General features: G+C 39.3%; 2 protein-coding genes across 2 annotated transcripts in view; one reads left to right on the plus strand and one right to left on the minus strand.

The window, feature by feature from the left end:
* The window catches only part of col27a1b (collagen, type XXVII, alpha 1b), a 67,294-nt gene extending 60,426 nt beyond the window's left edge, over positions 1-6,868 (plus strand). Inside the window, exons 52-62 of the mRNA XM_085295256.1 lie at positions 540-602; positions 766-819; positions 922-957; positions 1,461-1,478; positions 1,614-1,649; positions 2,281-2,307; positions 2,406-2,471; positions 2,658-2,826; positions 2,925-3,034; positions 3,958-4,176; positions 5,209-6,868. Coding sequence (XP_085151382.1) covers positions 540-602; positions 766-819; positions 922-957; positions 1,461-1,478; positions 1,614-1,649; positions 2,281-2,307; positions 2,406-2,471; positions 2,658-2,826; positions 2,925-3,034; positions 3,958-4,176; positions 5,209-5,355 — 945 coding nt within the window. The 3' untranslated portion in view covers positions 5,356-6,868. The remainder of the gene's footprint in view (positions 1-539; positions 603-765; positions 820-921; positions 958-1,460; positions 1,479-1,613; positions 1,650-2,280; positions 2,308-2,405; positions 2,472-2,657; positions 2,827-2,924; positions 3,035-3,957; positions 4,177-5,208) is intronic.
* Positions 6,869-6,901: 33 nt separating this feature from the next.
* LOC146562963 (uncharacterized) lies at positions 6,902-11,309 on the minus strand. The gene is made up of 8 exons (XM_085295257.1): positions 11,236-11,309; positions 10,826-10,996; positions 9,659-9,837; positions 8,387-8,480; positions 8,203-8,272; positions 8,071-8,107; positions 7,314-7,377; positions 6,902-7,156 (listed from the first exon to the last, which is right to left on the minus strand). The coding sequence occupies exons 1-8, from the start codon at positions 11,257-11,259 to the stop codon at positions 6,998-7,000; spliced, it is 798 nt and encodes a 265-aa protein (XP_085151383.1). The 5' UTR covers positions 11,260-11,309; the 3' UTR covers positions 6,902-6,997.
* Positions 11,310-11,837: the final 528 nt, after the last annotated feature.

Here is an 11,837-nt window from a genome sequence, read left to right on the forward strand (position 1 = left end):
TAGTGTTTGTTTGTACTCTTACCTCTGCAAAAAAAGAGATGCTAACACCTTGAAGCTAAGTTGCTTTTTACACAATCTAAGGTAAATCCACACAAAATTTCTAAAGCAACTTTTTAAACCTGATATTAAAAACATCGTTTTGTTTGTTTGAGAAAATAATCTGCTGATCTGTATAGTGCGGTAAAACATTATTTTACTGTATTAATATTATAAAATGACTATTATAATAGTAGATGTATAAATTTAATGCACATGGGGCTTTGACACAGACACAATCTTAGACCTGCTTCTTAATGAATTGCAGCTAGAGACATTTCTTCAGCAGCTTTAATGGTGATGGAGGACAGCTTAAAACTGGCATATAGCTGTTTAAACATATCAACATCAGACAATATCATGAGAATCAGGGTTTCCCATCATCCAGTTTCCCACATGTAGCACACAGCTTTGGATGTGTTCTCACTACTTTAAATAACATGTTTGGTTTAGACAAAGAAATACAAATACTATTGTCTTTTTTTTCTTGGGCTTGTTTCTAGGGACCTCCAGGAGACACTGGCCCAGCAGGAATACAGGGACCAAAAGGACCACGTGGTTTGATGGTAAGATGAAGATTAACGGTAGTTTGGCAACTTGGTGCAGTATTTCAGCCAATTTCTGTGCACTGAACTCTCACAAACTGCACACTTGGCATGAAAATTAAGTACCACTTCATCAGATGCTACATCATCCGTCCTCAGTCACTTACATGCTTCTGCTTTCCAGGGTATGGAGGGTGCTTTGGGCCCCGTTGGCATCATTGGCCCCAGCGGTCATCCTGTATGTACCTCGTATGTCATCCCATGTGCCAAGCTTTATGTGACTTCTCCCTGGTTTTTTGGCAATGATGGAGTGATCCTTTGTCTTGTTTCTCTCCATCAGGGACCCCAGGGTGACAAAGGAAGTCGAGGGGAGACGGTGCGTGGCGCTGTTTTGATGAATCCTTTTCTGTCTTTACTGTGAGCACAGAATAGGATACTTAGTATGGAGACAGCACACCGCTCAGCCTCCTTTGCCCTCAGGACTTTTCATTTCCTATTGTGTTCCACTGTTTGTTGTTACACTCACAGTGACACTTAGCTGCTGTGGAAATCCTGTCAGGGTGATAAATGTTGGCTGCTTGCTCCTCTCAAGCTTTTTAAGAGGTTTGTTGAGTGCTCATACACAGGGATAATTCGCAACCTCACTCTTAAAACGCCAACAACATTCATGTATGGGTTTGCTGTGTGGAAATAGGATTTGCTGTGTGGAAATAAGATTTCTGAGTGTAGGCTTGCAAAGAAGCAAGAGGGCAATTCAAAATACAGTAGATAAAGACTGTCTGTTGAATTGGTAGCACTAAGATGCCATTACACTGTACAAGATAATATAAAGTCGTCTCTGCACTTATATTGATTGTATTGCTTTCATCTCTCTAACAGGGGACGCAGGGACCTAGAGTGAGTAATTAATCATATCTGTAGCTTTTACATTACTTTTTTAAAGCATGAAAAGAAATAAATGACCTTAATCACTTTTTATAAAAGCCAAGTTATAAATATTTTGAAGCCTAATGTGTGAATGGAACTTTTTAGGGATCTCCTGGTCCTCGTGGACCACCTGGACCAACCGTGAGTTCTTCTTTTTCTAAGGCAGATTTCTGTTTCAGACAATCTGGGGTTGATTTTGATGTTTCATGCGTGTGGGGGGAAATGCCAGGGAAAATTATGTTTAGTTGAAATGGATGACTTGTATTTTCCAGAAAATATAAATAAATTAATTGATCTCTGGCAAAGACAGGATGATTTAGTGGGAGAACAGACTGAGACACGCTGAGAGTAAAAAGTAGGAAAACGTGGGATTCCCTTTAAGTCTGCTGGAAAATAATTTGAAGAGTAAAAAGTCATTTGTACATGTACACTTTAAACTATAAACATACGGTGCTATTTACAGGATAATCTAACTAGTTACACCTGCTTTTCCCCCCACTGTGATCTAATACAAATAGCTTTTGGCTAGCAGCTTTTCTTTTCTGCATTTGATACGCTTTATTTCCTGCTTTTTCATGCCTCATTTCCTCTGCATTCATGATTGTGTCTTATCTGCACGTTGGGAGAAAATTAAACACCACCACCGACAGGGTAGATCAGGATTTACAGAACTGTTTCATGAACACAAATGCACTAAACGGCTGTTGTTACATAAATGCAGATAAGACAAAGTAAGTTGTAATATAACAGGTTTTTTTCTGTTGTTTTCTAGGGGCGTCCCAGTTCTGCCCTTTCACTTGTAAGTGTGTTTCACCTGTTTTGTTAAACTGGATTTTTCTGGGATTAATCACATAATGCAAGTTACCTTCATGCCTTGCTACTTTTTTTTTCTGGCAGAGAAATGAAGCCCTCGGTGCTGCTTTTCAAGTCATTATTGATTCTCATGCTGCACTGAGACAAGAGGTTTGTATTGATGGAAACTATGCAGCTAAAGTTAATTGGGTCACTGCAGCAGTACAGAATATAGTCATGACTATCACAGTTTTCAAGAATAGCTACAAATAAACCAACAGTTAACAATGAAATGAAGTTTCATGTACTTAAAGACAAATTTCAAAACCTCAAGTGATTTATTTATGTGCAAATTAGAATTATCCGAGCATGGACCTGCCCATGTTAGACCAGGGCAATGAGATATTTAAGATGCTGCAGCATCTCAGCACTCTGATCCAGAGTCTTAAGAACCCGCTGGGAACCCGCGACAATCCTGCCCGAATCTGCAGAGATCTCTACAACTGTGAGCAGAAGATGTATGACGGTGAGGAAATATTTAAACAGGACCATCATTTCTGCGCACATATGGTCTCTGTTTATGTAGTTAAGGGTTGTTCTCCCATCCTTCCTTCATGTTGAAAGGCACTTACTGGATTGATCCAAACCTCGGATGCGTAGCTGACATGATTGAGGTGACTTGCAACTTCACTGGTGGAGGACAAACTTGCCTGAAGCCTCTCACAGTTTCCAAGGTTAGGTTATCTATTTGTATCCATTTGCCTCAGCTAGATACAATATCCTGTAAAATGTAAATACATGTCACTTAGATACAGACAAGATTGCTTTGAATACTATGCAGACGGTGGGTAAATATCAAATCCACTTGTGTCCTTGTGGAAAATGTTTTCCTCGTGTTGGCTTCAGAAAGATTTCTGAAAAAGTAGAGAGGCTTGGGGTTTAAGATGGGCCATGTGTGTGCATAATGACACTCGTGCAATAAATAAAGGAGCACAGCTGTTCAATTTCTGGCTCTGCACAATAAACTCTAGGACTATTTGGAAAGATCACAGTCGTAGTGAATCTTAAGGCATCACATTTGGTCTTCAGACTTGGCCAAGTCATCATCAAACACACACTGAGTTGGCAGGTAAATCCTCAGACTCTGAAAATACCCTTTATCCACTGATTCTTTTGTCATTTCAGCTTGAAGATATTGCAACAAAACACCGAATGGCACACAATAACACAAATATGGACTGATCTATTTCCTTGGTAAACTGTGAATATAATAACAGGGTTAGATAGTCATAATTAAGGTACAATCTGTGATCCAGATGTACCTCATTCAGATTCATAGCAGAGCTGCAGTCTGTTATCAACATCCAAACAGATTGTGCTCAAGTCTGTCCATTAGAAAGACTAACAATTGGTTATTTTTAATTGTAAATTAACAATTGTTAGGGGTTGCTATCATTTATCTTAGTTTAACTGCTTTTCTGAACGTACTATAGTACATTTACTTCAAAAATCATGGTCAAAAAGAGTAAATGATGTAAGATGAAGCCAATACACTCAGTATACAGCAAATTAGTTTGTCATAACACCACGTCGTCCAGATTCTGAACTTGACCTTTTCACATTTAAATGCATTGAGAAAAATCTACTTACTTTATAGTTGGACACCGGGGTCGGTCGCATCCAGATGAACTTCATCCACCTTTTGAGCACTGAGGCTGTGCAGCACATCATCATTCACTGCCTCAACATGTCTGTGTGGGCAGCAGGGCCTTCGCTGCAACGTTCATCCACAGCTGTAAGCTTCAAGGCCTGGACAGGGGAGAGGATTGGAGCAGGAGACCTCCTGCAGCCGCTCATACCCAGAGATGACTGCTGGGTATGCGTCGTTACCGTTATGGCACTGAAGTCAATGCAATACTCAGTACTTTGGTCTTAATTGTATTATTAATGTATGTTGGGGTTTTTTGTACAAAGCAAAAAATGTTTTTTTTTTCCTTTTAGGGCAGCGGTCCCCAACCTTTTTTGCACCACGGACCGGTTTATGTCCGACAATATTGTCACGGACCGGCCTTTAAGGTGTCGCGGATAAATACAACAAAATAAAACCAGCACCGGTACCAAAAAAAGAAGATTCATTCATAAGACAGGAAAAGACCCAGGGAAACCGAGTTAATGATAAAAACACTAAAAAAAAATAACGTTGAAAACCATAAATTTCACACCCGAGCCTCAACTCTTGCGGTCCGGTTCCAAATGACTCACAGACCGGTACCGGTCCGTGGGCCGGAGGTTGGGGACCGCTGTTATAGAGCATCACGTGCTTTAAAGACTTTATGACAAGTTCCTCTAAAAACATAACTTAATGTTTTAACAGCCAGTTGGCTGTTTCATCAGTTATACAGAGATACTGGTTAACCAAGTTTTTTGTTTAGTTTTTTTCTTTAAGCCTTCATGCTTCACAAAGCTAATCACCTTCTCACCCCAGCTCCATTCTTCAATATTCAACCTAATATTTTGTGGGTTAATGCAGTTTGGTTTGATGTGCTCAAAAAAAGGAATGCAGCATTAGCCTTCTTTCCATAAATCCTGTCCCGGTTACTTTGGATAATCCACAAAACTCTTTGTCAGTAGTTTCTGGAAGGAGCATTTCTTTGGTAGAAAGTCATTCCAATTAAAATTATTCCCAGTGACGTCTGAGGATTATCGAGAATAGACTGCTTTTTCAGTGAGGGGCCCAGTTAAATTCCATTTACCTCTTTTTGCACTGGTTTTGAAGACAGTGATGGATATCTGAAAATGAGCTGATAAAATTGTGTCAATATAGAAATGACGCCAGGCGACGGAGAACTGATTCTTTCATGCAATTTTGTGATTATATCCCATAACACTATGCAAATCTGGCTTTCAGATCAAGGATGGGCGCTGGCATCAGACGCATTTTATCTTCCAGAGCCAGGATCCAAACTTACTCCCCATAGTGGATGTGCACAACCTCCCAACTGCAGAGCCCGGGGCACACTATCACCTAGAGGTTGGACCTGTGTGCTTCTTATAAATGACTGTGGCACGCTCCTAAAAGCAGTGACTTCATGGAAGATTTTGGATTAGGGAGAACAGCACTTCAGTGATTTGCAAAAAAGAAAAAAACACAAAAAAAACAACCTCCCATTTTTTTTCTCCCCAAAATATGCTTGGACTGCAGAAACAGGAGGGGCGCCAGATAAAGAAGGCCCGTTGGAATCGCAGAGATAAGACTTCTGGCACTAATCAGCATATGCAACACAATAAGCTCCTTTTGTTAGAGACTTGTTTGTGTGACACAAGACCTGGATGCCCCTTTTGGAAGGAAGTATTATGAACGTCTCATTTCTGTCATCTCTCAGACCACGGTGTATCATAGTTTCTTCACGGTCTGACTTGTATGGAAATACAGAACAGTTCAAATTCAGTTACTCCTTCTTTCAACGTTTAAGTATTATTTAAACATGTATATGTACTGTATATTGTAAGATAAAGTGCAATAGTTATTGTTACACAGCCTTTAAGGATACACCGTATCAATGTCATATCACTCATTCAGGTATAGTGTGCTACAAGCACACACACACAGTCTCCAGGTAAGTCTTTTTGAGCCTCTATTAACTGTCAAGTGCTACGAGACACCACATTTATGCGGATATCTTCACACAAATAACTGCTGTGGGGTGCCTTAAATGTCAAGGTGGAGCAAAGATTTCTCGTGTGAACTGAAAAAAAAAGTGTCAAGATGCTACCTCGTTCTGTTCCTCCCATCCCGCAGCAAAACAAGTCGTTGCCTGATATGATCTGGGATGACACAGAGGTGACACCTGGTGCTGCCGCAGTCGACACGCGTATGATAAACTCTTGTCAGCAAAGCTAGGTCTGTGCTTTTAAAGGGAAGACTGTTACGTATACATACAGGCCAAATTTCTTAAATTATATTTTCAAGGTATTACCGTTTTCAATATTCTTTGTATGATTCTGACAAAATAATTTCAGTTTGTCAAAATGTAAATGTATAGCTATGCAACATTTATTATCAGTGGATTCTATTTAAAGATTATTTAAAATCTTCAAACTAGGCACCGTTTTAGGATTGTATTTTATTTTTTTGTCATTCGGAGGTTTAAAGGTTCTTACTGAAATATGCAATAATGATAACGACTCAGAGGATATTTTTTTTGTTTTTACACTATACAACTCTTAACTACCATGGTACACAAGCTAACATTGTTTTGGTCTGCACAGACGTTTAAGTCTAACGCCTCGATAGGTAATTCGATAAAAAGTCTGAAAGCTTTGTTGATAAGTAGCTTTCCGAGTTTTTCTTCAAAGGAAAATTTTCAAACGCAACAAAATAAATGCATTTAAACTGCCTGTTTGTGACACTTTACTTTCCTTTTGTTCATTTCACACCTGGAAATTTGATGTCGTGCCAGCCACTACTACCATTGTACAGATGAAGGTAAATGGTGTCTGTGATGTCTTTTTTCTCTAGCAGCTTTCATCATCATTTAAATTTTAATGCCATTAGGGGCAATGTTACTGCAGTCTTACGCAATTCAAAAACACAGACAGACTCCAGGTTTAAAAGTGTTATATTAGCAGAGTGCTGTATGGGTGTTGATAAGACCAGTTAAGACCATGTTTGTACAGGATGCTGTACATACACGGTCTTATCTCGGGCACATGGCATGACGGCCGCCATCAATTGGCAGGTTGACTCCAGTAATGAAGCTGGCAGCATCAGATGCCAGGAAAGCAATGCTGTGGGCCACTTCTTCCACCTCGCCTGGTCGACCGAGGGCATGGGTCTGCTTACACTTATCAAGAAACTGGTGGTAAAAACATAAAACAATAAGAAAATAATGCTACACTTTTGGTTCTGTTGCTAAAAAAAGTTAAAGAAATAGATCCTCACATTTGAGATGACTTGAGTTGCATGACTGAGATTCTATACATATTTATTCAGCTGAATACAGTAAATATTACCTGGGTATACTGTTCGTCATTTAGTCCCGCTCTCTTGTGGACATCGGTGATGATCACACCAGGACTGAACAAATAAAATCAGAAATGAATTTTTTCTCCCCATCAGAGTTTTGGACAGTCAAACAGCACAGAATTGAAAGCAGTTTTCACACATGGACTCTTGAAAAAGTTTGGAGAACCAGTTCAGGAGTTTGAAGTTGCCCCTTCTTTGCAGCACACAGCAGCAGGTAAATGGACTGATACTTATACAACACCTTTCTATTCAGTTGAGCACTCAAAGCACTTTCTACTGCAAGTTCCATCCACCCAATCACACACAAAATCACACAGTGCTTTCTAAGCACTTTGTAACAGTGGCGCGCACACTCGCACTCCGATGGATGCATCAGGGGTGCCTAAGAACACTTCGGCACGAGGCTGGATGAGTCAGAGATTGATCCACTGACCGTTCCAATTGGGAAATGACTTGCTGTGCCACCTCAGCCACAGCCGCCCACGGGAGTTGCTTGAGATGTCAAATTCTTTGTTTGGTTTAAACCAGGGTGCTGCATCGTTAGAGCAGGCAGGAGGCATATGATGCCCACTTTGCTTGTGCTATTTTCACTATTTTCACTTTTATCAGCACTATCCGCTGAAAATCTGAAAATGTGAAGGGCCGCACTGCACGTTTGAAAAACTTCTTATTAAAAGAAGAATGAGAAATGAATGTGATCATAAATCTGAACCTGTGCAACGATAACATGTTTATTGCACTTACCAGACAGAGTTCACTCTAACCTGCTTTGATGCCAGCTCTGAAATTTAAAAAAGTAGTTATATGATGGGCCATTCTTATATGCCAATGCAAACTTTTATATTGCTGTCCACATGAAGGTAATAAAGAGCTCACCAAGTGCTATGCAACGTGTAAACTGATCAATAGCAGCCTTGGACATGCAATAGGCCAACACACCAGGGAACTACAGAGAGAAAAATTACACTTCTTTGAAGATGCTTTATAACACATAAGTTCATAAAGATATTTCATATGGATGGTGCTGTTTAAATATTGCGTCTACATGCAGAGTACCCACTGATCTCTGTCCGTTCACACTGGATACATTGACGATGGAGCCTTTGGTCTTGATCAGGTGCGGTACACAAAGTTGGGTCAGGTGGTATATAGATCTGTAATATATGAACTAAAATTACTTTTAAAAGTCTTTGAACATTAAATATGCAGTTATGACTCAGTATAATAACCAGTGCTTGGTCAGTTAACATCCTGACATCTGTGATTGGCTTCACCATTGTAGTAAAAGCAGTATCTCACCAAGGCCTACATTAATCAGGCTACATCCAGTCTAGACAGCTGATGAATGGTTCTACTGAGATAATGTTCCTGTCGATAATGGCAGTGTTAAATCTGTATTTGCACAGAATTCACTTTCTGCTTGTGAATTCCAACCTGTTTTTACAGCACAATAGAATTAATGTAGGACTAAATGGATCCTACATTAGAAGGATTGGCCATCCTAAGTATGTAAAAAAATCGACTTCAAAAGGATACCGTGTTCTTATCAATTGTTTAACATTTTATATTTTAGCAGCCTCACATTTTCATACATGCAGCTTCATTGTGTCCATGGTGTGGAAAAATGGTTAAACATGCTTAATTCTACTTTTCAAGCACGCATGCACACGTTAAAGAGAAAGCACTGCTAAACTGCTCACAAAATAATAAAATATTAACTGTTAAACGTCACGTACAGTTTAGAATATTTAAATAAAATAAATATCATATTCAGTTGTATTCAAATGCAGCATCTTAAAAAATACCCTCACAGGTTGACAAGTATCATTATTATAAAGATATTCTTAATATATGAAGAGTGCCATGTAATAAATGATTTCTCTTTCCCAGTTTTATATTTAACCTCTTCTTTAATCCCACCCACTCCATGACATGTTGGTCAGTCACAGGAGCTCGTTCAGTGAGAGACTGAGATTACCGAAAAGCACCACTGAACGACACAGGAAATCATTCCTGCCTGTGGCCATCTCCCTGTACAACGCATCCACTTAACACACTGTTTGCTGCTACAACTACACATGTTTCTTTTCCAACTATTATTTATGAGTGACTTATGTATGTATGTATGTATATATATGTATATATTGTACTATTCTTAGTTAGTGTATTGTCTGTCTTGTCTTAATGTTGGTTTAAAATGGAGCACTGTAACAAAAAATAATTTCCCCCAGGGATCAATAAAGTATTCTGATTCTGATTCTGATAATCAACAACTATATGGCTTTGTGAAACTGACACCAATACATCTCCTACATAAAGCCAGGTCTCCTACCTCACATTAACGTTCATGACCTTGTCATACTGAGCCAGGTCTGTTGTCTCGATGCTGCCCATTGCCAGTATGCCAGCACTGTTGACCAGCACATCCAGCCGGCCGAAGTGAGCGATAGTTTTCTCCACCGTGCTTTTTACAATCTCCTCATCAGTCAGGTCTCCAGGAACGAGTAGAGGCTGCATGCACACACAACCTTTCATTAAGAACTGGTTTTTAAATTAGTTATAAAGTTGACAAAAATGTATGCCTTCAACACTAAAGTAACAGTAAATACAGAACAAACTGTTTTGTTAATGGCACAAATAATGGTCAAGTAATAACAATAGTGGCACCAGCCTTAAAAACTGCTTCTTTACACTCACCAGTCACTTTGTTAGTTACAATGCAAATATCTAATTAGTCAGTCTCTGAGTATTTAGAGTATTACTAAATGCAACACATTAAACCTTGAAATAGATGGACTACCACAGCAGAAGACCACACAGGGTACCACAGCAGGTGCCATTCCTGCTGCTTTGGATGGTAGGCTCAGAATTTGGCGTAAACAACATGAAAGCACAGATCCATCCTGCATAGCATCAAAGGTTCAGGCTGCTGCTGAAGGTGTAATAGTGTTTTCTTGACACACTTTGAACATGAAAATGACTTTGCACTTTGTTCAAATGCCCTCCAAAATGACCAGAGTCCAACAGATGAGCTCTGGCATTGTGGTGAAATGGGAGATTTGTAAAATAGACATGCAGGAGACAAACCTGCAGCAGCTGTCTGACACTATCAAATCAATATGGACCAAAATCTCCAAAATGTTTCCTGTATGTTCTTGCATCTATGCCGTGAAGATTTAAGGCAGTTGTGAAGGCAAAAAAGCTACTAGTAAGGTGTAACTTACAAAGTATACAGTAAGTAGGTATATGCATCTCTATGCTTGTTTTTGTAATTCTGATGTAGTTACAAACACTAAAATTGTTTAATAACTTAGTTCTGCTCATTAAATTGACCTGCTGTTGGTCATTAAATTGACCACCAGGAGGTCACAGGAGGTTGTACCAACCGCTAGAAAATGTATAAAAGTATAATATTTTTATTACAGCATCCAACTTGTGTTTATTCAACTACATTATGGAAGTGTGTGCATATATATATGAAGCATACTACGTTATGTACCTCGTCGGCTCCACAGTCTGTGCATTCTTTGGCTACTTTGTTGAGGTTTTCCACATCGCGGCCGTTCAGAGCCAGCAGAGCTCCGAGTTTAGCGAACAGGACGCTCGTACCGGCTCCAATTCCCGAGCTGGCGCCTGTTATCAGGGCCACTTTCCCCTTCAGAGATGACACCTACAATGCACAGCAAAAACACTTCCAAGTCTTTCTCCAAGGTATCTTAACTTGCAGAAATAAGCCCGGATTTCGTTCATTTTTGTTGCCCTTATTAGCCAGGTCCCTCTTGGAAGTTAAATGTAACTCTCAATGAGTTTTCGCCTGGATAAAATAAATGAATAATAATAAATACATGACCAAACTCATAAATGAGCAACCATGAAGGACTGTAAACCCACGCAAGGCAATAAACTTACTTTAAACGCATCACCTGTAGCCATGATTTCTACCAGGGTCCGCGTGACAGTTGTCCACTACTGATGACGCAATGTGACGCAATAAGTCATTTGTAGTTCAAACTAGTTCTTAGGACTACAAGATGTTAAGCGGACTCTCGCGGAAAAGATGCTGCATGTAAAACATATTGTGAAAACATGCTAAAATCAAAAATGTTTTTATTATAAAAGTTTTTTTGTTTTTTTTTTTAAACACGCAACATTGGCAATTTATTACATTCCCCTTTAGAGTACTTGAATAAATGGAAAGGAACCTGTTAAGGACAAAAATAATTTCAAAACTGATTTAAAGCACAGACAGTGTAAAATACGGATACATCTTCGTCTGAAAGGTGAAACGAACTTCAACCTGTATATCTTTTTAACGACCAGCAGGAGGCGACTCGTAAAGTTCCAAAAAGACTTGCGTTTACAAAGAAGTCTATGGGGAAACAATCCTCAGCTCCTTTGTTATGTAACCTCAGCAAACACTTTCCTGATAACTTTGGGTTCAACTGCTAGTTTCAGGTTAACTAAGTAAATCATAATCAGTTTGTAAAATATAGTAATTTTTACAACCAGAA

The sequence above is a fragment of the Mchenga conophoros genome, linkage group LG12, assembly GCF_057382185.1.
Source record: "Mchenga conophoros isolate Kocher_MC1m ecotype Shallow Benthic linkage group LG12, M_conophoros_male_GT1.1, whole genome shotgun sequence".
NCBI lineage: Eukaryota > Metazoa > Chordata > Actinopteri > Cichliformes > Cichlidae > Mchenga > Mchenga conophoros.